At 55.0% G+C, this 27,057-nt stretch overlaps 3 protein-coding genes across 6 annotated transcripts in view; all 3 read right to left on the bottom strand.

Annotated features, from left to right (window-relative positions):
• Window positions 1-1,250: 1,250 nt before the first annotated feature.
• LOC114814650 (ferritin heavy chain B-like) lies at window positions 1,251-3,079 on the bottom strand. Its single transcript, XM_029073453.2, has 4 exons — window positions 2,850-3,079; window positions 2,026-2,172; window positions 1,709-1,834; window positions 1,251-1,495 (listed from the first exon to the last, which is right to left on the bottom strand). The coding sequence occupies exons 1-4, from the start codon at window positions 2,952-2,954 to the stop codon at window positions 1,355-1,357; spliced, it is 519 nt and encodes a 172-aa protein (XP_028929286.1). The 5' UTR covers window positions 2,955-3,079; the 3' UTR covers window positions 1,251-1,354.
• A 1,944-nt stretch (window positions 3,080-5,023) lies between these two features.
• On the bottom strand, window positions 5,024-12,854 carry BAX (BCL2 associated X, apoptosis regulator). 2 transcript variants are annotated; one of them, XM_029073451.2, is made up of 6 exons: window positions 12,760-12,854; window positions 12,495-12,549; window positions 12,234-12,395; window positions 8,944-9,079; window positions 7,983-8,087; window positions 5,024-5,398 (listed from the first exon to the last, which is right to left on the bottom strand). In XM_029073451.2, the coding sequence occupies exons 1-6, from the start codon at window positions 12,791-12,793 to the stop codon at window positions 5,297-5,299; spliced, it is 594 nt and encodes a 197-aa protein (XP_028929284.1). In that variant the 5' UTR covers window positions 12,794-12,854; the 3' UTR covers window positions 5,024-5,296. The 2 variants fall into 2 exon arrangements, with proteins under 2 accessions (XP_028929284.1, XP_028929283.1); XM_029073450.2 differs by having other exon boundaries at window positions 12,495-12,552; window positions 12,760-12,848.
• Window positions 12,855-13,759: 905 nt separating this feature from the next.
• The window catches only part of SLC6A16 (solute carrier family 6 member 16), an 18,656-nt gene continuing 5,358 nt past the window's right edge, over window positions 13,760-27,057 (bottom strand). The window contains exons 1-13 of one of the 3 annotated variants that reach the window (XM_029073424.1): window positions 25,215-25,287; window positions 24,331-24,435; window positions 22,637-22,920; window positions 22,291-22,448; window positions 22,062-22,188; window positions 20,657-20,832; window positions 20,219-20,329; window positions 19,869-20,110; window positions 19,522-19,711; window positions 18,986-19,187; window positions 18,254-18,413; window positions 15,585-15,747; window positions 13,760-14,970 (exon numbers count right to left, since the gene is read on the bottom strand). In XM_029073424.1, coding sequence (XP_028929257.1) covers window positions 14,761-14,970; window positions 15,585-15,747; window positions 18,254-18,413; window positions 18,986-19,187; window positions 19,522-19,711; window positions 19,869-20,110; window positions 20,219-20,329; window positions 20,657-20,832; window positions 22,062-22,188; window positions 22,291-22,448; window positions 22,637-22,820 — 1,923 coding nt within the window. In that variant the 5' untranslated portion in view covers window positions 22,821-22,920; window positions 24,331-24,435; window positions 25,215-25,287 and the 3' untranslated portion in view covers window positions 13,760-14,760. Of the gene's footprint in view, window positions 14,971-15,584; window positions 15,748-18,253; window positions 18,414-18,985; window positions 19,188-19,521; window positions 19,712-19,868; window positions 20,111-20,218; window positions 20,330-20,656; window positions 20,833-22,061; window positions 22,189-22,290; window positions 22,449-22,636; window positions 22,921-24,330; window positions 24,436-25,214; window positions 25,288-27,057 lie in introns of those variants that run through there. The other 2 variants (XM_029073425.2, XM_029073429.1) reach the window with 2 other exon arrangements.

Genomic DNA, 27,057 nt, shown 5'->3' with positions numbered 1-27,057 from the left:
TGCTTACTATGTGCCGAGCACTGTTCTAAGCGCTGGGGTAGGTACAAGGTCATCAAGTTGTCCCACGTGGGGCTCAGTCTTAATCCCCATTTTACAGATGAGGTAACTGAGGCACAGAGAAGTTAAATGACTTGCCTAAGGTCACACAGCAGACAAGTGGCGGAGCAGGGATTAGAACCCGCGACCTCTGACTCCTAAGCCCGGGCTCTTTCCACTAGGCCACGCTGCTTCTCTCTAAGGATTTCCTATCTCAGCATTTGGAACCCAAGTGCTACCAATTCCACCATTATTATTATAAAGAAATGGAGGTAGCAGGGATTATTTTTGTTCAGAAAGCCAGGTGCCTACACAGAAGAATCACATGGTTGCCCACTGGCCCCTGCCCCACTTTCACGTTGGAATGGATGCCCAGCCTCCCCCAGGAATTTCAGAAAGCTGTGAAACTGTGGCTCTTGTGACTCTTGGACTCTGACCTGGGAGGAGCTCGACACTGCTCTTCTGCCTCCGGTGCCCTATTGCTCTTGTCACTTTTATCACTTTCCTTGACTGATGTTTGTGTGTGTCTTTTATTTTTACATTATAAAACCCTGGAGGGCTGAGGACCCTGCCATTTTCACATTATTTTTATCCCAGCATTTATTACCCTCCTTTGCACACAGTGGGGTACTTACTAAGTATCCTGCAAGGAGTGGGGCTGCCTTCCTCCAAAGCAGCATAGTTTAGTGGATAGAGCATGGGGGTGGGAGTCAGGAGGACCTGCCCTCTAATCCCATCCCCACCCCTTATTTTTGTAACCTTGGGCAAGTCACTTCACTTCTCTGGCCCTCAGTTCCCTCATCTGTAAAACAGAGATTAAGACTGAGAGCCCCACATGGGGACATGCACTGTGTCCAACCTGATTAGCTCCTATCTATACCAGTGTTTAATACAGTTCCTGGCACATGGTGAACACTTAAGTACCATAAAAGAAATGCTAGTGGGGAATTTCTAGACTGTAAACTGGGTGTGGACAGGCAATGTGTCTATTGCTGTATTGTACTTTCTCAAGTGCGTAATACAGTGCTCTGCCCACAGTAAGCACTCAATAAATACAATTGAATGAATGAATGACTGGACTGTCTATCCCTCACCCTGGAGAAATTCCAGTTTTGCTTTAGTTGTGTCCATCCTGGATAAGGACCAGTGTCGTTATCTACTATGTTTGCTAGGGCAGTGGGGGGAGTCAGTATATAGATAATACACACACAGAGTAGAGGCAGGGCAAAAACACCCTTTATTGAGGGGGTGGGAGGGAATAGGAAGGGAGCCAGCCCCTCACTCCCCCCCCCCCCCCACCCTGCCACACCCCGGCCGCTCAGCTGCTCAGGCTGTGCTTGTCGAAGAGGAATTCGCCCAGGCCGGGCCCCAGCCGGGTGAGATTGGTCACATAGTCGCTGAGCTTCTTGATGGCCTCCACCTGCTCGGCCAGGTAGTGGGATTCCAGCAGATCACAGAGCTGAGGGGCAGGGGGAAGGCAGGGGAAGTTAGGTCAGAGGGATCACGGGAGCCCCGGAGTGAGGATATTGGATCGAATGTGGCAGGGTGGGAGGAAGGGGAAATGGTCGAGGCCAGGGTCTCGGCTGATCGTTGGAGAGGTCACTGTTGGGACTGGGATCTGGGGAAGGGTCCCACTGGAGTGGGCCGGGGAGGGGGTCGGGCAGTCACTCACATGAGGGTCAGCCTTGGTGGTGGCCAGCGCGTGCAGGTCCAGCAGGGTCTGGTTCACCGTCTTCTCCAAAGCCAGGGCCGCCTGCATCGCCTCCAGCACCGAGCCCCACGAGTCTCGCTCTGGTTTCTGGGGGCCCGAAACACACGCTTCAGGATCGGGGAGGTGTTGGCAGCGGGTGGAGGGGTGGTCAAAGGGCAGGCGCGGTCCAGCAGGCCGGTCAATGCCCGAGGGGCCGGGTTTCTGGAGGTCGCTCGCCCACCTCTCCCTCCCCACCCTCCTCTCGGGGGTGCCGGGGCTCAGGCACCCCCCCGACTCACCCGCACGTCTTGTAGGAGTATGCGGCCCCCACGCTGGTTCTGGTAGCGCAACAGCCGCTCGGCGTGTTCTCGCTCCTCGTGAGACTGGGCCAGGAAGAACTTGGACACATGATGCAGGGCCACGTCGTCCTGATCAAAGTAGCTGCTCTGGGAGGGCGGGGGAGGAGAGGACGCCTTCGAACCCTTCCCGCTCCACAAGAGCTACGGGCGAGCAGCGAGGGGAGGGGGAAAGGGGCACCCTCCCCCCAGCCGCAGCACGAGAAAGCTGAGGGAGGGGGAACAGAGAGGAAGAGCGGTCTGGGAGGAACTGACTGAGTCACGGAGGAGAAACGGGGTGGGGGGGAGAATTGGGGTGGCTGAGGCTGAGGAGGAAGACAAAGCGGGGTGAGGCCCTCAGGGGCAGGAAAGGGGAGGATGACTGGCGAGGATGGAGACAAGAGACCGGGTGGCAAAGACGGGCATTAGGATTCAGTGAGAGGACCCTGAGGGAGGGCCAGCTGGGAAAGCTGGAGGGCCACCGTGGATGTGTGTTGAGGGAAGGTAGAGAGCAGCATGGTGTAGTGGCTAGAGCACGGGCCTGGGAGTCAGAAGGTCTTGAGTTCTAAACCTGACTCTGCCGCACGCCTGCTGTGAGACCCTGGGCAAGTCACTTCACCGGGCCTCGGTTACCTCGCCTGTAGAACAGGGACTGAGACCGCGAGCCTCACGTGGGATAGGGACCGTGTCCAACCCGATTTGCTTGTATCCACCCCAGCGCTTACTACAGGGCTCAGCACAGAGTAGGCGCTTCATAAATACCACGATTATTATTATAATTAACTCACCATGGACAGGTAGACGTAGCTGGCGTAGAGCTCCAGGTTGATCATCCGGTTCACCGCCGCCTCACACTCAGAGTCGTAGTTCTGTCGGATCTGGGACGGGGCCATGGTGGGCTAGAAGTGGTGCCGAAGCTGGTGCTGAAGCTGGTGCTGGCTTGGGGTTTCGGGGACTTGGTTCCGTCCAAGCACTGTTGGAGCAGGAACCAGGTCCAGGAGAGGTATTGGTGGGGGCCGGGGAAGCTCTGGGCCTTTATGGCCTCCGGGAAAGGGGCGGGGTGAAAGTGGGGCTTGAAGAGGGAGGGGCTTGGAGAGGGAGGGCCAGCTGGGAAAGCTGGAGGGCCATTGTGTTGCTGGTGGGCGAGGAGACAAGCTAGGAGGGTCATTCTGGGTGCTGAGTCAGTGGAGGAGGAAATTCAGGGAGAGGCTGAGCATGAAGTGAGTGTGGGGGGTGCTGCGAGGGGGGTCAGGACACAAGTCAGAGAGCAGGAAATGACCCGGAGGGTGGAGCAGGGGTTAGAGAGGCCAGCGGCCAGAAGGGGAATTGAGAGAGTAGGCGGGAGAGGGGCGTCACTGCTGAAACAGTGAAACAGTGCAGAGCCAGGAAGTGGGCAGAGGCTGGAGGTGTCGGGAGCTCATGTGCAAAGAAGATGTTAGGGGCAGGGAACATGGTTGAAAGCTAAAGGCAGAGAAGCGGAGGGGTGGGAGGAGGGCGGGAGCGGCGGGGACCAGGGCTTGGGGCCCTGAGTCAGAGGGAAGTGCGTCCGGGCATGGGCCCAGGCTGACTCAGCCCCAGGAGGAGGAAGTCATGGGACCTGCAGGGTTACCCATTACCCCAGCCACTCGTGCTAGCCTCAGGTGTCTGTTACCATGGTCTCGCCAATTACGTGCCCTTTGGCCCGGGCCCGCCCTCCCGTGCCACCCGCGCGGCCCGGGCGGCGATCCTGGGTTCCGGAGGTAGCCAAGGGGAAATTCTGGCCGCCGGGGAGGGGCATCTGGGGGTGGGCACGGGGGGGGGGGCAGGGATAGTCCGGGTGGGGTTCAGCTGGGGGACAAGGTGTCCTTAGGCCAGTGCCAACACCCCAGCTGGGTCCAGATGTCACCCCCCACCCTATCCTGCCAGCATGTGCCACCTCAGCATTTGATCGCCTCTTGGGGAGGGAGGAGCAGTTTGTTTAAGTGTGCCTGCCCTACCTAGGGTGTAAACTTAGTAATTGCGGTATTTGTTAAACACTTGTGTGGTTTAGTGGAAAGAGCACAGGCGGGGAAGTCAGAGGTCGTGGGTTCTAATCCCAGCTCCGCCACTTATTAGCTGTTTGACTTTGGGCAAGTCATTTAACTTCTCTGGGCCTCAGTTACCTCATCTGTAAAATGGGGATTAAGACTGTGAGCCCCACGTAGGACAACCTAATTACCCCAGTTACTACCCCAGTGCTTAGAACAGTGCTTGGCACATACTAAGCACTTCACAAATACCATCATCATCACTATGTGTCAGGCACTGTACTCCTGTGGTGGACATAAGCAAATCAGGTTGGACACGGTCCTTGTCCCACAGGGGGCTCACAGTCTCCATCCCCATTTCACAGATGAGGGCACTGAGGCCCAGGGAAGTAAAGTAACTTGCCCAAGGTCACACAGCAGACACGTGGCAGAGCCAGGACGAGAAACCATGACCTTCTGACTCCCAGGCTCCGCTCTATCGACTTCGCCCTGCTGCTCCTCATTGAGAGCAGGGATCCTGTCTACTGCCTGTATTCAGTCATTCAATTGTATTCATTGAGTGCTTACTGTGTGCAGAGGACCATACTAAGTGCTTGGGAAAGTACAATACAATAAACAGACACATTCTCTGTCCTGTATTGTGTCCTGAGTAGTCTGAACTGCATTCTGTAAGTGCTCAATCAAGCCCGCTGAATGATAAGCTTAAGAACCGGGGAGGGGTCGGACCCCACCAGAAGGGGATGCGGGAGTGTGTGGATGCCCTGCTGGCCCGTCTGACCCAGAATCGGGGCCCAGGCCGGGTTCCGAGCATCCCTCCCGCCCCAACCCCATTCACACATCACACTCTCGGCCCTTGCTGCTCCTCTGTTTATTGCCTCTTTGTCCCCTCAACATCCCCAAACCGGTGGGGAGGGTGGGGGGCACGGGAAGGGACGGGACGGCGGGGGGGGGGGGGGGGGGAGATTCAGTAGGAAGTAATGATGATCTTGGCTTTACCCTCCTCGCCCTCCCCTAGCATTCAGAGCAAGGCAGCTGGCTCGCACCCCCGTAATTAAAAAAGTAACAAACCCACCCCCCCCCCCCAAAGTCATAATTTATCATAAAAGCAAAAAAAATCCCCCCAAAAACAGTTCATGGAAAAGATCCCCCAAATCTGAGATCACCCAGGGCCCCAGAGGAGGGGGGGGGGGGGCAGGGAAGGGTCTCTCTCCCCTCCCCCCCCTCAGCCCCTAGGACATCTTCCAGATGGTGAGGGACGCAGTGAGGACCCCAGCGGCGAAGATGGTGAGGGTCTGCCAGGTGGGTGTGCCGAAGTAGGAGAGGAGACCGTCCTGGGGGGAACAGAGGGAAGAGCAGTCAAGGGAGACGGAAAAACTGGAGGAAGGCCGGGGCAGGGAGGAACAGCAACACGGCCTAGTGGATAGAGCCCGGGCCGGGGAGTCAGAAGGACCTGGGTTCTAATCCTGGCTCCGCCGCTTGTCTGCTGTGTGACCTTGGGCAAGTCACTTCACTTCTCTGGGCCTCGGTTACCTTATTTGTAAAACGGGGACGAAGACTGTGAGCCCCATCTAGAACATCGTCTATGTCCAATCTGATCACCTTGTATATTCCCCAGTGCTTAAAACAGTACCTGGCACATGGTAAGCACTTAACAAATACCATAAAATTTAAAACAAAAAACCACAGCAACAGTCCAGGGCAGGGATTTCCTTTCCGAATCTGCCAGCTTGTCATGACCATCATCAGACTGCCAGCCGTGAGGAGCTGGGAACCCTGTGGTCTAAGAGTCCTTCTTGGATTTACTGTTTTCCTTGTATCTCCAGGTGGTTTGTGGGGTTTCATTATTTCTTCTTTCCTTTACGTGTCTCCCCCAGGCTTTTCATCCTTTCTTCTTAAAAAGAGTCCCAGGCCCCCAAGAGGCTCAAATTTATTTCTCATCCATGGATGATTCCCTAAATCTACCTCTTCGTCCCTGACCTCTCCCTTTCTTGCTAGTCTCGCTTTTCCTCCTGCCATGGCCTAGTGGCCTCGAGCTTGGGCCCGGGAGGCAGAAGGTAAGGGATCTAATCCTGACTCTGCCACTTGTCTGCTGTGTGATCTTGGGCAAGTCACTTTACTTCTCTGAACCTCAGTTAACTCATCTGTAAAATGGGGGATTAAGACCGGGAGCCGCATGTTGGACAGGGACTGTGCCCAACCTGAATTGCTCGTATCCATCCCGGTACTTAGTACAGTGCCTGGCACATAGTAAGCACTTAAATACCATTATTATTACTGTACTCTCCCAGGCACTCAGTACAGTGTCCTGCACACAATAAGGGCTCAATAAATACCACTGAATGAATGAATATTAAGCACTCAATACGACTGATTGAGCTGTGAATTTTGTCCCAGGGCTCTATACAGTGTTTCGCACACAGCGGGTAAGCAATAAATACAATGGTTGTGTAATGAGGCGGCTGGGATCGGGCAGACGCCAAGGTGAGGAGGCTTGGATGACTCTACATACCTGCCCAGTGCTCGGGCACTGGGACCAGCCCTTCCCGCTACTGGGGCTGGGTCCAGCCTATCAGCCAACTCGAGGTGAGGCTGAAGGGTGAGGAGAAAGAAGAGAGAAAGAGAGAGGAGAGAGAGCAAGAAAGTGGGCAAGAGAGTGTGTATGTTGGGGGGGATAGGCAAACAGAGGACAGAGGTCAAGGAGAGAGAAAGGGGGGAATTTAGGGATGGGTGATTTACCTCAGGAGTCAGGGGCTCAAGAAGGAAAAGGGGGCACCAGCTCCTCAGCCCTGGACAATCTGGGGACTGCAGCAAATCTGGCAACACTGGGGGCTCACAACCCCCTTTGGAGGGTAAGTCAGGTCATGTTTCCCCAGTCCTCAGGAAGCTCCAGTGATTGCCCATCCACCTCTGTATCAAACAGAGACTCCTCACCAGTGACTTCACAGAACTCTATGGCCTCATCTCCCCCACCTCACCTCGCTACTCTCCTACTACCACCCAGCCCGCGCGCTTCGTTCCTCTGGCGCTAGCCTTCTCATTATACTTCAATCTCATCTATCTCACCACCGACCTCTCGCCCACATCCTGCCTCCGCCCTGGAGCGCCCTCCCTTCTCATAGCCGACAGACAGTGACTCTCTCCCTGGTTCAAACCCTTCATTCATTCATTCATTTATTCATTCGTATTTATTGAGCGCTTACTGTGTGCAGAGCATTGTACTGAGCGCTTGGGAAAGTACAATACAGCAGTGAAGAGAGACGATCCCTGCCCACAACGAGCTCACAGTTATTGAAGGCACATCTCCTCCAAGAGGCCTTCCCTAAGCCTTTCTTCTCTTTTCTCCCAGTCCCTTCTCTGCATGGTTCCTTTATTCATCCTCCTTCCCAGCCCTACAGCACTGATGTACATATCCATAATTTATTTATATTACCATCTCCCCCTCTAGACTGTAAACTCGCTGCGGAGAGGGAATGTGCCTGTTTAATGTACTCGCCCAAGCGCTTAGTACAGTGCTCTGAACACAGTGCTCAAAAAACACGACCGATCGACTGACGGCAGGAACCATTTACTGTGCGTTCCCAAGCTTCTAGTGCAAGCTTCTCCACAGCCAGCCCGGGACTCAAGAAACGCTGCTGCTATTGATGTCTCCTTGTTTTGTTTTGTTGTCTGTCTCCCCCTTCTAGACTGTGAGCCCATTGTTGGGTGAGGATTGTCTCTATCTGTTGCCGAATCGTACTTTCTAAGCGGTCAGTACAGTGTTCTGCACGCAGTCAGGGCCTCAATAAATATGAGTGAATGAATACTGATGAATTTGAGGACTTCCAGTCAGTGCCGGGACAGGTGAGGGAGTGAAGGAGGAGCAAGATGGAGAACATTGGGTGTGGGGGGAGAGAAGAGGACGTGTTCCAGTCTTACCCAGCCTCCCTGGGCCTGGATCCAGCCCAGCAGTCTCTCACGCAAGAAGTCGAGGGTCCAGCCCACGATTGTGCGGATCAGCTCCGGCACCTTGGTACACAGGGCCTGGAGAGGCAAGGACAGAAGCGCTTTCAGTAGTCCACGCCCGCCGACCCCTGCCTTCATCCGTGCTACACCGCGGACGCACGAGGGTTGGGGTCGAGTGGTAGGACGCGTGGGATGACAGGTGCCAGGACACGGATACCGACTGCGGGACTGGGGGAGGGCGGCTGGGGCTGTGGGGAATGAGCAGAAGCCCAACCGCCATCAGGGTGCCCGGTGCAAGTACACTGTTAATAACAACAACAATTGGGATATTTGTTAAGCACTCACTATGTGCCAGGCACTGTTCTAATCACCGGGGGTGGGGGGGATACAAGCAAATCAGTTTGGACCCAGTCCCTGTCGTACATGAGGCTTCATCCCCATTTTACAAATAAGGGAACTGAGGCACAGAGGAGTGAAGTGACTGGCCCAAGGTCATACAGCAGACCAGTGGCCGAGGCGGGGTTAGAAGTCAGATCCTCTGACTCCCAGGCCGTGCTCTATTCACTAGGCCATTACTGCTTCGCCCTATTGTACGCTCCCAAGTGCTTAGTATAAAGCTCTGTGCAGAGTAGGTGCTCAATAAATATGATTAACAGGGGGGATAGTACCACCCTCCTTACCCAGTTTCCTCCCCCTTCCCCCACTCTACACCTGCCTAGGTTTCAGCACGCACCACTCTACCCCAGAGCAGCCGCCCAACCCTCCGACCCCCCACATTTTGCTGGGGGTTTTCTGGCCCGACCTGGGGGTCTCAGCAGCAGAGTGGCGGGTCAGGTAGACCTTTGTGGGGGCTTTGGGTGCTCTGTACGTCACCACCTGTGACCCCCGGGTCCCCTCCCCTGCCTCCTTTCCCCCACCTCGCCCCTCTTCCTACCTTGAGCACAAGTTTGCAGGCAAAGTAGAACAGGGCGACCACACGGCCCCAGTTGAAGGTGCCATCAGCGAACATCTCAGCTGCCACTCGGAAGAAGACGTCGCGGGGGGAGTTGGTGTCCACCGATTCAATCATTCTGAGGGGAGTCCGAACTGTGTGAGGACCCCAGTGACTGCCTGTTCCCTCCCCCATCCCGTCGCCTCTTTACGAGGAGTCCCTCCTGGCTGGGAACCCACCTTCTAACTCGACAGCATCTAATCTCGCCGCCAACCTCTTTCCCACGTCCTGCCTCTGGCCTGGAATGCCCTCCCTCCTGACAATTACTCTCCTCTCCTTCAAAGTCTTAATGAAAGCATATCTTCTCCAAAAAATCCTTCCCTCATTAAGCCCTCATTTCCTCTTCTCCCATTCCCTTCTGCTTCACCATGACTTGCTCTCTTCCTCCCCACAGCACTTTATATATATATATATATATATATATCCGTTATTTATATTCACATCCGTCTCCCCCTCTAGACTACTAGCTTGATGTGGGCTGGGAATGTGCCCACCAACTGTTTTACTGGACTCTCCCAAGCGCTCAGTACAGTGCTCCGCAGACAGTAAGCACTCAATAAATACGACTGATTGATGATCCCAAGCGCTTTATGTTTGGTATTCTGCCCAGGCTAGGTCCTCAAATAACACTACTCAGTGTAAGCTCCTTGCGGACAAGGATCAGGTCTGCCAACTCTAACAATAATAATAATGATGATGGCATTTGTTAAGTGCTATGTGCCCAGCACTGTTCTAAGCGCTGGGGTAGATACAAGGTCATCGGGTTGTCCCACATGGGGCTCACGGTCCTAATCCCCATTTTACAGATGAGGTTGCTGAGCTCCTGCCCCCCTCTTCCCCTCCCCTCAGCACTGTGCTCGTCTGCTCATTTGTATATATTTTTATTACCCTGTTTATTTTGTCAATGAGATATACATCCCCTTGATTCTATTTATTGCTATTGTTTTTGTCTGTCTGTCTCTCCCGATTAGCCCATCAATGGGCAGGGATTGTCTCTATCTGTTTCCTAATTGTACATTCCAAGTGCTTAGTACGGTGCTCTGCACATAGTAAGCGCTCAGTAAATACTATTGAATGAAGTTAAGTGACTGGCCCAAAGTCACACAGCTGACAAATGGAGGAGCCGGGATTAGAACCCACCACCTCTGACTCCCAAGCTCGTGCTCTTGCCACTACACCACGCTGCTTCCTGTATTCCTTGTACAACTCTACTGTACCATACTTTCTCAAGCACTTAGTACAGTGTTCTGCATACAGAAAATGCTCACTAAATACGATTGACTCAGCAGAGAGAGTTCATCAGAGCCCTTCCCACAGCCTGTCCCCCAAGGTTCAGTCTTGTCAACATCCCCGGCGGCAGCCCGACCCCTCCCCACTTCAGAATTCTGGACACTGGCCCCCGCGGGATCAGATTAGAGAAGCAGCGTGGCTCAGTGGAAAGAGCACGGGCTCTGGAGTCAGAGATCATGGGTTCAAATCCCGGCTCGGCCACGTGTCAGCTGTGTGACTTTGGGCAAGTCACTTAACTTCTCGGTGCCTCAGTTACCTCATCTGTAAAATGAGGATTAAGACTGTGAGCCCCACGTGGGACAACCTGATTCCCCTGTGTCTTCCCCAGCGCTTAGAACGGTGCTCGGCACATAGTAAGCGCTTAACAAATACCAACATTATTATTATTAGGTAAGGGGAACAAGGGCTTCCACTGGTTTTGTCCTTAAGTGGGTTGGCTGAGTAAAAGAGGGGAGCTCCCCTCTCCAACCCTTTGGCTTCTCAGAATTTGGACGGCAGCTCCCGGCGTGTACTGCGGCGGATAGAGGGCAAAAATATGAACCAGAGCTACCGTGTACGAATAACATTCCTGTCAACAGCGTATGGCATGGCAGGTCAATAAGGAAGCCAGTAAAAGAGTTCGGTCATTAGAGTGAATACTACTTTTTACAAGACACTGCTTCCCCTAAGCCCTCTATCTCCCCTCTCTAGACTGTAAACTCATTGTGAGCAGGGAGCATGTCTGTTTTTATTGTTATACTGTACTCTCCTAAGCGCTCAGTACAGTGCTCAGTGCTCAATAAATGCAACTGCCTGACTGGCCAAGAGTTTCTCCGGTCCTGGGAGACGCGGCCCCACCTCCTGAACAGAGGTCAGGTTCGGCTAGGTTTCCAGCAGGTAAGTGGCCAAGACGACAGAGGGGTCTGGGGGGTGTTGGAGGAAGGGAAGCAGCGTGGCTTTGTGGAAAGAGCCCGGGCTTGGGAGTCAGAGGTCGTGGGTTCTAATCCCGGCTCTGCCACATCTCAGTACTGTCCCCTGCACATAGTAAGCGCTCAATAAGCACTATTGAACGTCTCAGCTGTGTGACTCTGGGCAAGTCACGTCACCTCTCGGTGCCTCAGTGCCCTCATCTGTAAAACGGGGATGAAGACCGTGAGCCTCACGTGGGACACACTGATTACGCCGGTATCTCCCCCAGCGCTTAGGTCAGTGCTCTGCACACAGTAAGCGCTTAACAAATACCAACATTATTAGTACCCAGCGCTTAGAAGAGTGCTCTGCACATAGTAAGCGTTTAACAAATACCAACATTATTACCCAGCGCTTACACAGTGCTCTGCACACAGTAAGCGCTTAACAAGTACCAACATTATTACCCAGCGCTTAGAAGAGTGCTCTGCACATAGTAAGCGTTTAACAAATACCAACATTATTACCCAGCGCTTACACAGTGCTCTGCACACAGTAAGCGCTTAACAAGTACCAACATTATTACCCAGCGCTTAGAAGAGTGCTCTGCACATAGTAAGCGTTTAACAAATACCAACATTATTACCCAGCGCTTACACAGTGCTCTGCACACAGTAAGCGCTTAACAAGTACCAACATTATTACCCAGCGCTTAGAAGAGTGCTCTGCACATAGTAAGCGTTTAACAAATACCAACATTATTATTACCCAGCGCTTACACAGTGCTCTGCACATGGTAAGCGCTTAACAAATACCAACATTATTACCCAGCGCTTAGAACAGTGCTCTGCACATAGTAAGCGCTTAACAAATACCAACATTACTATTATTCTCGGTGCCTCAGTGACCTCATCTGCCAAAGGGGGGTGGGGGGTGAAGGCCGTGAGCCTCACGTGGGGCCACCTGACGACCTGATATCCCCCCCCCCCCAGCGCTCAGTACAGTACATGCTTCGCGGACGGCATCGTCACCGAGGGGGGTGGGGGGCGTCGCACCTCTGCAGCTCCATGTTACTGTCCAGTTCATCCCCGATCCTGCGCAGGCATTCGCTGAGCCGTTTGGTGGAGGCGTCGGGGGGCGGCAGCTCGGAGCCCCCCAGCTGCTCCGGGGTGAGGTCCGAGCCCCCCTCCACCTGCGCCACCCGGTCCCGGATGAACCTGGGGGGGGAGGGGGGGAGGAGGGCAGGGGGAGAGGTGGGTGCGGAGCCCGGGCCTCGCCCGCCCCGCCGCCCCCCTCCCCGGCCCGCTCCCGCTCACCCCTGCAGCAGCAAGGCCCCGGTCTTCATGATCTGCTCGGAGCTGGCGGCGGAGGCTGCTGGGGAGAAAACGAGCGGGCGGTCAGGGAGGCCCCGCGGTCCCTCCCCGCCCCCCGGACCCGCCGCCTCCGAGCCAGGAAGCGCCGGGCGGGCAACCGGGCGGGCAAGTCCGGGCCTGCCCGGGCTGCGGCGGGAGCCGGGCCCCCCGGAGGAGGTGGAACCCCTCGCCCGGGTCCCCGGCCCCGGGGGGTGTCTCCGCGCCTCACCCCCGCTCCTGGGCTGGTCCCCGGCGCCCTCCATCGCGCCTCTCCCGCTACCGCCCTTCCCGGCCAGCGGGCGGCCTCGGCGCCGCCCCCGGCCACGTGATCGCGGCCCCGCCCGCCCCCCCGCCACGTGATCGCGCTCCCGCCCCCGTCACGTGACGGGCCCCCTCCTTCCCCCGGCGCCACCGTCACGTGATCCCGACCCGTCCCTCCCCACGTGACCCAACCCCCCCCCCCCCCCCCCCCCCGCAGCCGGGATTCGCACCTTTAATCTTTCGCCCTGTGGCGACGGGTGGCGTCTTTGCATCTTATTTACATAAAGTGCTATTAATGTAAGAAGGGGAAGAGCGTTTTGGGAGAGAAAACCGCCACCCCAAAACACAACTGGAGGATGGAGCGTCGTCCGGTGGCAAGAGCAAAGGCCTGGGAGTTAAAGAGGGCTGGATTCCGATCCCGTCTGTGCCGAGGGGCTTTTAGGGTACTTTTCTGTATTCGATTTGCCTCATCCTAGGGGAATAAATCTAAATTCCGAACCAGAAAAAACATATCAGCACACGTCCGCCTCCTTCACGCCTCTGGGCTTCACCGGCCTCTTCTGTAAAACGAGGATTTAATGCCTGTTTTCCCTCCTACTCAGACTGCGTGTCCCATGTGGGACCAAGTGCATCGGATGGGTTATCTACCCCGGGTTTTAGCCTATACTCCAGCGCTCACTATAGCGCCCGGCATATAGTAAGTGCTTAACAAATACAATAAACATCCTACCTAATACCGTTATTTATTACACGAGGGTCCCCGAGTGGGTGCGCGTGCATTGGTAAGGGTGAGCCTCGAAGCTTAACTGTTCGTATTACCGTCTCCTCCTCTAGACTGTGAGCTCATTATGGTCAGGGGACACGTCTGTTAATTCCCTTGTACTGTACTCTCCCAAGTACTCGGTTGTGCTCTGCACATTATAAGCGCTCGATAAATACGATTAATTGATTGACTAGGACACACATAATACTTGGAGACGACTAGGACCTTTCGACCCAACGAATCGGTTTATTTGTCAGTTAGCACCATGGGTCGCCCCCCACGGGGGACTCTTGGCTGATGGAGGCCAGTCGTGAGAGAAGGCAGCTTTGCGGAGTTGGAAAGACTTGGTCCCTTCCCTCCACCGTCCCCAATGGAGTGTTTGGTAATGACTTCCCCATCCCACCTTCTCCAGGAGTTTCTAAAAAAGCCTCTCGGCCACCTCCGTGCCTTATCAATAGAAGGAAGGATGTGATCTTGACTGGGGAGGAGAGAGGCTTGCTGGGATTGCAGGACCAGCTTGCTAATGGATGGCCTCCAGGAGGATTTTCCACCTGGTGGAAATTTATGACGTCACTGGGCACTGGCCAATTTATGATGTCACTGGGCACTGGCCAGATTAGACAGCCGCTGGAGCTGAGGACAGCGGCAGTTGCTAGGCAGGTTATCCACTGGGTGGAACCTGGTGACTCCGTCGACATTGGTCGCTGGCCGAATCGTCCACCTTGTGGAATGTGATGACGGCACCAGGTGCCCGGCCGCTTGTCCTTCAGTGGCCAGAGAGACTATCCGAGGGGCAGAATTCAATGTTGTCATCTGTTGTTGGGCAAATCTGTCTCCTCTCCTTGCTGCCCCGGTTCCAAAGGGAGCCCAGGGAGGGAAGTGTGGTACATGTGAGTGTTGGGATGAGAGGATAGTGTATGTGTGTGTGTGTATGTGAGTGTGGTGTGAGGGGGACATGAGAGGATGGTGTGTGTGTGTGTGTTTGTGTGGTGCGGAGCAGGATGAGAGGATGAGGATGAGGTGTGTGTGTGGCATGAGGGGGACGGGGGGAGGGGTGTGTGTGTGTGTGTGTGTGTGTGTGTGATGCTGGGGGGAAAAAGGGGAGGCGAGAGGATGAGAGCCCAAGTATCTGAGGCCCCTGCCCCCCAGATGAAGTGTGGAGGGGGAGGGCCCATCCTATGTCCATCTTGTCCCCCATCTCTGCCCCTACTCCGTCCTCACGGGCACATAACCATTTGCAGGAACACCATCCGCAGGGGCAGGGATAAGTTCCCGGGGCGAGATTCCTTTCTGGGCCTGGTACTCCCGGTAGAGTCGGTACAGGAGGGTGAAAGGAATGGGCATGATGGCCAAGACGATGAGGATGATGAGCATGGCCAGAGCCCAGGGTGGGTAGGGGAGATCCACCTCTTGAGCCTGTGGAGAGGGAGGGCGCAAGTTGGGGGGGAGAGTTGGGAGCTGGGGTTTGACTGCTGGAACTGTGGGTTGCAGAGATAAACAGAGGGGAGGGCGCGGCCTCTGGGTGAGGGGAAGCAGTGTGGCCTGGTGGAAAGAGCCCGGGCCTGGGAATTAGAGAACCCAGATCCTCATCCCAGCTCCAACCACCTGCCTGTCGTGGCAAGCGACTCAACTTCTTTGGGCCTCGGTTTCCTCATCTCTAAAGTGGGGATGCAGTGCCTGTTCCCTCCTACTTAGACTTTGAGCACCACCTGGGTCAGGGACAATATCCAGTCTGTATATATACACTGTAACTACCCTAGCGCTTAATACAGTCCTTGGCACATAGTAAGCACTTAGCAACCCTAAAGCACTTATGTCCATATCTGTAATTTATTTATTTCTACTAATAACCTAATAACCGTCTCCCCCTCTAGACTCTAAGTTCATTGTGGGCAAGGAATGTGTCTGTCTGTTATACTGTACTCACCCAAGTGCTAAGTACGGTGCTCTGCACACAGAAAGCGCTCAATAAGTACGACTGAATTAATGAATATCGGAGGGGGCGAAGGGGCGGTGGGGAGAGAGCTCACCTTCTGGGCATCCCAGGCACGGTAGGTGGGGACCTGCAGACATATCTGCACCGTGCTGGCCACCAGCAGCCCGACCATGCCCACCAGCGTCACGTAGCGCCACAAGAACCGGTAGCCGGGCCAGGGCCGGTGCCCCAACATGACCTCGACGTCCTCCAGGAACCTGCGGGGAGAAGGCAGGCAGGAAGGCAAGGTGGGCTCAGTGCTCCCCTGGGGATCTCTCTCATTCCCAAGGGGGCAGGGTCTCTGCCCAAATAATGCCATCTCTCTTGGAAGAAAGAGGATCTGAGCAAACACAACATCTTTGGCCACCACCCTGCACACAGACACATGGGAGATCCTGGGCACCCTTTGGGACCACAAATTCCAGCAGCCCAGGCAGTCATAATAACTGTGGTACTTGTTAGGCGCTCACTAGGTGCCAGGCACTGTACTAAGTGCTGGGGTGGCTATAAGCAAATCGGGTGGTACACAGACCCTGTCTCACATGGTGCTCACGGTCTTAATCCCCAATATACAGATGAGGTAACTGAGGTACACAGAGAAGTGAAGTCACACAGGAGACAAGGGATGGAACCAGGAGTAGAACCCATGACCTTCTGACTCCCAGGTCCACGCTCTAGCCACTACTCTGTGCTGCTTCTGGGGAAGGCACAGGCCATCTGGGAAGCCTGCATAAAAATGTGTGAGAACGTGGTAGAGAAGTAGTGTGGATTAGTGGATAGAGCACGGGCCTGGAAGTCAGAAGGACCCGGGTTTCACTCCCCAACTCTGCCACTGGTCTGCTGTGTAACTTTGGCCAAGTCACTTAACTTATCCACGCCTCAGTTACCTTACCTGTAAAATGGGGATTAAGAGCGTGAGCCTCACGTGGGACAGGGACTTTGTCCGAGCTGATTGACTTATATCTACCCCAGTGCTTAGCACAGTGCTGGGCACATAGTAAGTGCTTACCAAATGCCATAATTAGGGAGGCAGGGGCCTGAGGGCCAGGGCAACTGAGAAGGAAGGGAGGGACATGATTTGGTGAAGCTGTTATAGGGGAGGTGTAAGCAATGGGTCAGAAACAGCTGTTCGGAGGAGCAAAGAGCTGCAAAGAGCTTCCTTGACCATCCGGGCTGGGGAAGACGTTCAGAAATACCTATCGGTTCCTGAAAGATGTGGACAAGTTCAAGGGCAAGAGGGACTATACTACCACTAATAATAATAACGGTGGTATTTGTTATGCGGTACGAGCCAAGCACTGTAATAATAATAATACTAATATCAGTATTTGTTAAGCGCTTATTATGTGCACAGCACTGTTCTAAGCGCTGGGGTAGATACAGGGTAATCAGGTTGTCCCACGTGAGGCTCACAGTCTTCATCCCCATTTGACAGATGAAGTAACTGAGGCACAGAGAAGTGAAGTGACTTGCCCAAAGTCACACAGCTAAGTGGCAGAGTCAAAATTCGAACCCATGACCTCTAACTCCCAAGCCCGGGCTCTTGCCACTGAGCCATGCTGCTGATGGACACCTGGTCTGATCCAATAAAAGCATTCATGAGGCCTATCTGAATGCTTAGGGCAACAGGTGCTCTTCCTTGGGTGATTTTATTTTAATGTCCGCAGTTAGCTCCTAAGTTCCTCGAGGGCAGGCACCTTTGTGCTCAATTGCCCTCTCCCCCAGTGCTTGGTAATAATAATGATGATATCTGTTAATCGCTTACTATGTGCCAAGCACTTTTCTGGGTACAGCGTTCGCAGGTAGTAAATGCTCGATAAAGCAGCATGGCCTAGTGGAAAGAGCACAGGCCTGGGAGTCTGAGGACCTGGGTTCTAATTTCTATTTGGCCACACTCTGCTGTAGGACCCTGGGCAAGTCACTTACCTTCTCTGTGCCTCAGTCCCCTCATTTCTTCTTCCTACTTAGACTGCCCATGTGGGATCTGAATATCTTCTATCTACCCCAGCACTGAGTTCGGTGCTTGGCACAGAGTAAGCGCTTAACAATAAACACAATTATTAATAAATCCATTTAATCGGTTGTCCGATCGGTTAGGGATAGACCATCCGGCATCCCTAACTTGTCTCCTCTACTTCTACTTAGGCAATGCCTATTCATGAATTCGTATGTATCTACTGGTTTTGGGCCTACTCTTGTTTCTGGCCGGGGGAAGATAAATTCCCACGTACCACTCCCTGGGTGAAGCTGTTTTCCTGGGGCTGTTTGGAACATACCATCTCCAAGACTCAATAGCTGTCACCTCATCCTGTAACTAAGGGATCTGGCAGATTACAATTCCATATTCATCCTGTCAAATCCCTTCACGACGTGTTTGTTTACTGTTCGCTCAGTCCAGCGCTCTGCATACGGTAAGCGCTCAATAAATATGACGGAATGAATGATCAAGCAGTGTTCGAGAATGGGCTACAGAAATCTGGCCTATGCATGACTAGATCCTGCCCTTAGTCCCAGGGAAGGGCTCTGCCCCCTTCCCCGGGGGGGTCACGGGAGTCGTAGTTCTTGGGTAGAGGGAGACAGGGATAGTAACCTCCAACCATCTTCTGGTCCAGTCTCCCAGGACGGAGATAAGAATCTTGGTCGTTGGAGGGTGGCGGGGGTCAGGTTCTGACACAGAGGCTGCTAAGGAAAAGCTGGCAGGGGAGGGGCTTATGTCTGTCTCACCGGTCGGCTCCGTAGACCCAGGCCACGGCCATGTTCTCGCAGACCACCACGGCGATGAGAGGCAAGGTGGCCGAATAGTCATCAAACATGGCCAGGAAGTAGCTGCCTGAACCCTGGGTGAAGAGGAGGCCACCCAGGAAGCCCAGCAAACAGGAACCAACTGCAGGAGAGGTAAGGAAAATGTGGGGCAAGATCAGACCGAGATCTCAAAGGGTCAAGGGAGATAAAGTCTCCGGGGTCTTAGGAATTGGGGATACTCTGGAGGAATCTGGGACCAAGGAAATCTGGGAGGGGCAGTCCCTGTGGCCTCAAGGAATTCTGGACATTTTGGGCAATAGGGCTCTACTTGGCCGTCTTAGAAGACTCTGGGATCCACAGCCCTCGCATGCTGGAGGGGTTCTGAGGGCCAAGGGAGGGGACTGTGGGAGTCGTGGCCTCAAAGCACGACCCTGGGGGTCACTTGCCCGCTACGTGACCTTGGGCAGGTCACCAAACTTCTCTGGGCCTCAGTTTCCTCCTCTATAAGATGGGAATTCAATACCAGTTCTCTCTCCCCATTAGAGGGTGAGCCCCAAGTGGGACAGGGACTCTGCCCAGCCTGCTTCTCTGGTAACTACCCTATTAGCTTAGTGCTGGGCTTGGCCCAAGTACCACCCTCATGATTATGAGGGGGGCTCAAGGAGGCTGGGTCCCCTCTCTCCCCTGACCCCGGGCCCCCCTGACCCCACATACTAGTGAGTAGGGTCCGGTGGCGGCGCAGCAAGTGGAAGGCGTCCTGCAGGGGGGTGAGGATGCCCTGCAAAGTGCCCAGCATGGTGCTCAGGCCCAGGTTCAGCAGCATCAGGAAGAAGAGCACTGCCCAGAACGGGGCGCCGGGGAAGAGCGTCAGAGCCTCAGTGAACACCACGAAGGCCAAGCCTGGGCCTTCCACACCCTAGGCGGGGAGGGACCCCAGAGAAGATCCAAGAAGAGACAAAAGAGACATGTGGGGAGTCAGAAGCGAGCAAAGGACAGATTGAGGGAAGTCCCGCCCAACTGCTTCCTCACTCCTCCCTTGCTTCCCTCCAGGTCCCCAGCCCCAGAGGACTCAGATCGCAGAAGCGCCCGGGCGAGGGGCAAAGGCTGTGCGGCCCTGCAGGGGATTCTGGGCATCGGAGTCAGTGCCAGAGAGTTGCGGGGGATCCTGGGCGAGGGAGGTTGGGTCCCCTGAGCCAACACTCCTGCCTCCGAGAGGCGGGGGGCTCTGGGGGCTCTAGTGCGGCCCTCACTTTGTTCAGCTCTTCCTCCAGGCTGCAGGAAGACACGTTGAACTGGCGGACCTGGGCGGCCAGGTCTGGGCGCAGAGCTCGGAACCAGTCGTTGAATGTGGTGGCTGGCATGTCAGACAGGTTGGTGAGGGGCAGGGCCTCAGAGGGCAGCAGATTCCCTGCGGTGAGCTGCACCAGAGCCTTCGCATTCCTGGGGAGGCAGAAGAGCAGGCCAGAGGGGGCAGCTGAGGCTGGTGGTCCGGGCTATTCCCCAGACATCATTCCCCTCCGGCCCCCAACCGGGAACTTTGCTCCCGCCCCTCCCCCACCAGGCCCGCCCCGTCCCCCAAGCCCACCCGCATCCTCACTGTATGGCACAGCGGCGGGTCAGGGTCGTGGCTCGAAAGCCCAGGACGGTGTAGACCACAAGAGTGGCCAGCAGGGACGTGGCTAGGTTGATGTAGGCCACCACCCAGGCATCGCGGGCACAGTTGTTTTCCCGTGGCGTATAGGAGGCGAAGGCCACGACGCTGCCAAAGCCCAGGCCCAGCGCGAAGAAAACCTGGGTGCCCGCCCGACGCCACACCGGGATCGAGAGCAGAGCTGAGGGCTGTGGGGTGCAGGGGGAGACAGAGTGAGGCCGAGGCGGGAGGGGTGCAGGAGAGCCCGCCCCTCCCCCTTATGGGGTCCCACGGGTCTCTGCGGAGCAGAACCTGACCTGGGTTTGGAGCATGTGTTTCAGGCCGGCGTTGGCCCCGTCTAGCAGCAGTCCCCGGATCAGCAGGCACAGCAGCACCAGGTAGGGGAACAGCGTGGAGAAATACAACACCTGGGAAGGGGAGCCCGAGGGCAGGCAGGGCACTTGGTGAGGCAAAAGACCGGGGTGGGGGGGAGCGGGGGGCATCTGGAGAGTGAGGAGGGAAATGGGACACAGAGGGGGCCTGGACCATCATGGAGTCACCGGGGAGAACACGGGACAAGGTCGCCAGGGTCAAAGGGAAAGACTACAGTGGAAGATCAGTGGAGTCAGTGGGGAGATCACGGGGGGAGGTCACTAGGGTCACCGGGGAGACCACTAGGGAAGGGAAAGGTCACGGGAGTCTGGAGGAGTTGGGGCAGGGCAGGCTTGGGGGGCGCGTGCCAGGAGAGAGGTTACCTTCCCTGAGGATTTGATCCCACGAATCATGGCCCCACAGATCAGGAACCAGGCGGCCAGGAGCGCAAGGGAGAGAGCCAGGACAAGGCCACCACTCTCCCCGATGGACCCAGTGGCCTCCAAAGTTTTCCGGTACCAGAAATACGTAGTCGGGGAGGAGTGATCGCACTCAGGCACTGTGATGGGGGGAAGGAGGAGAAGTTGGGAGGTCAGGGGGAGACCCTGATCTCCTCCCTTCTCTCCACCCATCGATAGCATTTACTGAGCTCCTCCTTTATGTAGAGCATCACCCTCCCGCCCTCCTCCTGCCCCTTCTTCGACTCTTTCATCTTTCTCCCATCTTTCTCCCTTCTGCATCACCTATGCACTTACTGTTCCCCTCTCCCAGCCCCCCAGCACTTATGTACATATCTGTAATTTATTTATATTGATGTCTGTCTCCCCTCCTCTAGACTGTGAGCTCGTGGGCAGGGATTGTCTCTATTTGTTGTTGAATTGTAATAATAGTAATAATATTAATGATGGTATTTGTTAAGCGCTTACTATGTGCCAAGCACTGTTCTAAGTGCTGTGGGGGGATACAAGATAATCAGGTTGTCCCACGTGGGGCTCACAGTCTTAATCCCCATTTTACAGATGAGTGAAATGAGGCCCAGAGAAGTGAAGTGACTTGCCCAAATTCACACAGCTGACAAGTGACGGAGCCGGGATTAGGACCCATGACCTCTGACTCCCAAGCCCTGCTCTTTCTACTGAGCCACGCTTCTTCTCAAGCACTCTCCCACACACTTAGTACAGTGCTCTGCACACAGGAAGTGCTCAATAAATACCTTTGAACATATGAATGGACGGATCTCTACTTTTTAAAACAGTTGATATAACTCAGCATCAACCCCACAGCACTTAGGTCCATATCTGTAATTTCTTTTAATGTCTGTCTCCCCCGTTTAGACTGCAAGCTCTTTGTGGGCAGGGAATGTGTCTACCGACTCTGTTGTACTCTCCCAAGCACTTCGTGCAGTGTGCACAGTAAGTGCTTTATTTATTTTTTAAATGGTATTTGTTATGTGCTTACTTTGTGCCAGGCGCTGCTCTAAGCGCCGGGGTAGATATGAGGGAATCAGGTTGGACACAGTCCATGTCCCATAGAGCGCTCACAGTCTTAACCTCCGTTTTACAGATGAGGTAACTGAGGCACAGAGAAGTGAAGTGACTTGCCCTCACAGGAGGCAGAGCCAGGATTAGAACCCACGTCCTTCTGACTCCCAGGCATGAGGTCTTTCCACTAGGCCATGCTGCTTTCCAATTTACAGCATTGCTTTGATTTTCCTAGGTGCTTGGGAGAGTGAGTCAGTCTCTTGGCTGCTGGCCCTCCCTCCCCTTGGTCTCACCCCCGCCCTCTCACCGGGATCGGTGCTGTTGGGTAGGAGTGGGCAGGACTGCCAGGGCAGCGGGGCCTGGAACGAATGGCTCAGGTAAAAGAGGCTCCAGGCGAGGATCACGTTGTAGTAGAGGCCAACGAAGGCACACACCTGCGGGGAGGGCGGTCGTAGGGGGTTGGTGAGGGGCAGGGCCAGGGAGCGGGGGCCGGAGTTGGGGCAGGAGGCGAGGGCTGGGGCGGGAGAGGGGCTCACCACACAGCTGGCATAGCCCACGCCCCCGAGGCGTGGGCTGATGCGTTTCCAGACGCCGATGCTGCCCTGCCGCAGGTCCTGGCCCGCCGCCATCTCCATGAAGAGCAGTGGGATACCAATGAAGGTCAGGAGAAGCACGTACAGAAGCAGGAAGGTGCCTAGGCAGAAACAGGAGCTTCAGGGGTCCAGGAGTCCCGCCCCCCAGTCTCCAGCTCCCTCCTCTCTCCTCAGGGGATTCCGAGCCTCGGGCCCTAACCCCCAATCCTCCCCAGTCCCTGCCAAGACCCAGGCACCGTCACAGCCCCACCCCTCACCCCCAGCCAGGACCCAGGCGTCCAGGCCTTACCGCCTCCATTCTGGTGACACAGATACGGGAACCTCCAGACATTCCCCAGCCCCACGGAGAACCCGACCTGAGCCAGGATGTACTCGGTTTTGTTGGCCCAGGCCTGGCGGCTAACGGGAGCCTTGCCCTCCTCCTCCTCGCCGGCCTCCTGGTTGGCGGCCGCTGACCTCTCCTCCATCTCCATCAGGGCAGCAGATGTGCGGGGGGAGGGCAGCTCCCGGTCTCAGAGGAGACGGCCGGACTCTGGCCTGGATGGACGGACCCCCTCAGGTGGCCGGGGACACCTGGAAGGAGAAATCCAGAAAAATTGGAGGTTTCTAGAACTGAGCCGAGGACCGCAGATCCAGGAGGACTCGTGGCTGTGGGGAACAAAGAGGGCTAGCTAGAAAAACCCAGAAGGAGACCTCTCTCTTCCCAGGCCACGGACAGAGAGAACCAGACCAAATCAAGAGGGCAGAAGGCACTTCTGTGTGTAGAAAGAACCAGCAGGTATAGGACTCCGCCTGACCTAGTGTTCACATTTTTCCCCCCACTTCTCAAGAACTTCCACCTCCCCATCAAACAGAAACTCCTTACAGTCAGCTTCAGGGCATTCAATCACCTCGCTCCTTCCTACCTCACCTCACTGCTCTCCTTCTACAACCCAGCCTACACACTTTACTCCTCTAATGCCAACCTACTCACTGTACCTCAAACTCGCCTATTTCGCCGCCAACCTCTCTTCTACAACCTGACTCTGACCTGCAATACCCTCCCTCTTCATAGTCGACAGCAGATCACTCTCCTCACCTTTAAAGCCTTATTTGAAGGCACATCTCCAAGAGGCCTTCCCCAACTAAGCCCTCATTTCCTCTTCTCCCACTCCCTTCTGCGTCACCCTTGTTCTTGGATTTGGTCCCTTTATTCACCCCTTCCTCAGCCCCACGGCATTTATGTCTTATCTTGTCTTATGCTGTCGAGTCTTCTCTGACCCATTGCGGACTCCATGGATACATCTTTCCCAGAATGCCCCGCCTCCATCTGCAATCGTTCTGGTAGTGGATCCATAGAGTTGATTGATTGATTTATATTAATGCCTGCCACCCCTCCCTCCCCAGACTGTAAGCCCATTGTGGGCAGGGAACATCTCTGCCAACTCTGTTCTGTTGTACTCTCCCAAGTGCTTAATACAGTGCTCTCCACTTAGCAAACGTTCAATAAATACGATTGACTGACTGACTCTGGGGACTTTAAGAGCCCCCAAACTGCTCTTTTAGCCTTAGCCTAAATTGCACTTGAACACATCAACTCAACTGTTTCTTGGAATTCATCCCTAGGGTATCCTATGTATTCTGAGGCTATAGGTCCCTTGAGCCTGGGTTCAGCGTTTTGCACATAGCAACGTGTGGGATCTGGTTTACCTCAGGGAACCGTGGAACCCCAAGCACCCCAGGGCCGGTTTGGGTCAGTCTGGCTCTGCCAGGAGCAGAGGTCAGATCCCTCCCACAGAGGCCGGACGGGCATGGGGCCGTTCCAATACCTTCCCCCCTTTCCAGCCTGAGCCGGGAACGAAGAGGCCCAGGAGCCCAGAGGAAGTCAGGTCCCCCCAAACCTCGACCGGACCCCCATCTTCACGCCCACCTCCAGCTTACAAGGGTGCAGGACCTCGAACCAAGCACTAAGACTTGGACAACAACCCCTCCCCTGCCCCCAACCTGGATGCCCGCTTGAAATTTGGAACAGGACACGTTGCAGTTGGACAGATCTCTTCCTGGTTCCCTCACGAGGCGGCCTCGATGGGTCTCTGGGGCTCCGAGGACCTGCAACAAAGTCGGGGCTGGAGGGTGGGGGAGGCGGGAGGGTTGGGGAAGGGCCAGGGGTCGGGGGGGGGGGGGGGGGGGGTCCCTGAAGAGAACTTCTTCCCGCACCCTTTTGCCGTCCGGGCTACCGCCCCCTGACCCAAGTGGTCCAGAACCTCCCTCCGGCACGTCCCGGAAGAGAATTTCTTCCTGTCCCCTCTTACCATCCTGGCTACCGCCCTCTGACCCAATTGGTTCAGAACCTCACTCTAGGGGATCCCTGAAGAGAATTTCTGACCCCTCTTACCATCCCCTGACCCGACTGGTCCAGAACCTCACTCCAGGGGGGTCCCTAAAGAGAATTTCTTCTTGACCCCTCTTGCCATCCGGGCTACCGCCCCCCGACCCAAGTGGTCCAGAACCTCACTCCGGGGGCGGTCCCTGAAGAGAATTTCTTCATGACCCCTCTTGCCGTCCGGGCTACCGCCCCCTGACCCAAGTGGTCCAGAGCCTCACTCCAGGGGGGTCCCTGAAGAGAATTTCTTCCTGACCCCTCCTGCCGTCCGGGCTACCGCCCCCTGATCCATTTGGTCCAGAACAGCCCCCCTCTCCCCGACCGGCCTCATCTCCCCCTCCCCAGCCCTGCCCATCGGCACTTGCATTCGGGGGGCCGGCCGTGTGTGTGCGTGGAGGGGAAGCCGGGGGTCCCAGGGGGCGAGTAGGAGCCTCTGCGGGATGGGGGGGGGGGGGGGGGAGCCAAGGGTCCGGGACGGGCCAGGGGGGCTCGGGCTCCTTCTCACCCGCCTCCGGTGCAGCGGGGGCCGGGGGTGCAGCGTGGCCATGGGGTGCAGCGTGGCCAGTTGCATCAGCCGCGAGGGGAGGCGGGGCTTCGAGCGGGTAGGCCCAGCCCCTTCTCCCCTTAAACCCTTTCCTTCCCGCTCCCGGGGAGGGCGGGCCGAGCTCTGCACCGAGTAAGCGCTCAGTAAATAAATTATAATAATACTTATGGTATTTGTAAAGCGCTTACTACGTGCAGAGCACTGTTCTAAGCGCTGGGGGTAGACACAGGGTAATCAGATCGTCCCACGTGGGGCTCCCATTTTTTAATCCCCGCTTTTACAGATGAGGTCACTGAGGCACAGAGAAGTTAATAGTAATAATAATAATGTTGATATTTGGTAAGCGCTTACTATGGGCAGAGCAGTGTTCTAAGCGCTGGGGTTGTCCCACGTGAAACTCACAGTCTGAATCCCCATTTTAATAATAATGTTGGTATCTGTTAAGCGCTTACTATGTGCAGAGCACTGTTCTAAGCGCTGGGGTAGTTACAAGGTCATCAGGTTGTCCCACGTGAGGCTCACAGTCTCCATCCCCATTTTGCAGATGAGGTCACTGAGGCCCAGAAAAGTGAAGTGACTTGCCCACAGTCACACAACTGACAAGTGGCAGAGTCGGGATTCGAACCCAAGACCTCTGACTCCCATGCCCGGGCTCTTTCCACTGACCCACGCTGCTTCTCGTATTATCGAATGGATGGATGGATGAATGAAGAAATGAAGGAATGAACAAGGGGCGGGTTCGTGCGGGGAGGCGGGAAGCCAATGGGAGGAGGTTCTTTTTAAAAAAATGGGATTTGTGAAGCGCTGTCAATCAATCGTATTTATTCTTCGCAATCATTCATTCGTTCAATCGTAATTTATTGAGCGCTTACGGGGTGCAGAGCCCTGGGCTAAGCACTTGGAATGTCCAGTGGGGCAACAGATAGAGAAACTCCCTGCCCAACGACGGGCTCACAGTCTAGAAGCGGGGAGACACAACAATAATAATAATGTTGGTATTTGTTAAGCGCTTACTATGTGCCCGAGCACTGTTCTAAGCGCTGGGGTAGATACAGGGTAATCAGGTCCCACGCGGGGCTCATAGTCTTAATCCCCATTTTCCAGATGAGGTAACTGAGGCCCAGAGAATAATAATAAATAATGTTGGTATTTGTTAAGCACTTACTATGTTCAGAGCACTGTTCTAAGCGCTGGGGTAGATACAGGTTGTCCCACGTGAGGCTCACAGTCTTCATCCCCATTTTGCAGATGAGGTAACTGAGGCCCAGAGAAGTGAAGTGACTTGCCCAAAGTCACACAGCTGGCAAGCGGTGGAGCAGGGATTAGAACCCATGACCTCTGACTCCTAAGCCCGTGCTCTTTCCACTGAGCCACGCTGCTTCTCTAAGACAAGTAGTCAGGCATCAATACCATCGAGATAAATAGAATCATAGATATATGCACATCATTAATAGAATAGAGTAATAAATAATATATACAAATAGACTCAAGTGCTGTGGGGAGGGGAAGGGGGCGCTTGCTACATGCAGGACATTCATTCATTCTTTCAATCGTATTACTGAGCGCTTGCTGTGTGTGGAGCACTGTACTAAGTGCTTGGGAAGTATATTTCAGGGACAAGTAGAGACAATCCCTGCCCACAACGAGCTCACAGTCTAGAAGAGGGGAGACAGACATCAAAACAAGTAAACTGGCATCAGTAGCATTATCAATAAAAAGAATGAGAGATACGTACACATCATTAATAAAAATAAATAGAATTATAATTATAAATATGTGCATATATACACAAGTGCTGTGGGGC

Source organism: Ornithorhynchus anatinus, chromosome 10, assembly GCF_004115215.2.
Source record: "Ornithorhynchus anatinus isolate Pmale09 chromosome 10, mOrnAna1.pri.v4, whole genome shotgun sequence".
In the NCBI taxonomy this organism is placed as follows: domain Eukaryota; kingdom Metazoa; phylum Chordata; class Mammalia; order Monotremata; family Ornithorhynchidae; genus Ornithorhynchus; species Ornithorhynchus anatinus.
Note: the sequence above shows the minus strand (reverse complement) of the source record. Positions and strands in the feature narration are given on the sequence as shown.

Coding starts and splice junctions, on each gene's coding strand:
- LOC114814650 (XM_029073453.2), bottom strand. CDS start 2,954: ATGGCCCCGTCCCAGATCCGACAGAACTACGACTCTGAGTGTGAGGCG. Junction 2,173..2,849: donor GCTACGTCTACCTGTCCATG/GTGAGTTAATTA, acceptor CCGCCCTCCCAG/AGCAGCTACTTTGATCAGGA. Junction 1,835..2,025: donor TACTCCTACAAGACGTGCGG/GTGAGTCGGGGG, acceptor TCGGGCCCCCAG/AAACCAGAGCGAGACTCGTG.
- BAX (XM_029073450.2), bottom strand. CDS start 12,793: ATGGAGGGCGCCGGGGACCAGCCCAGGAGCGGGG. Junction 8,088..8,943: donor CCTGCAAACTTGTGCTCAAG/GTAGGAAGAGGG, acceptor TTGCCTCTCCAG/GCCCTGTGTACCAAGGTGCC. Junction 5,399..7,982: donor TCCAGGCCCAGGGAGGCTGG/GTAAGACTGGAA, acceptor TGTTCCCCCCAG/GACGGTCTCCTCTCCTACTT.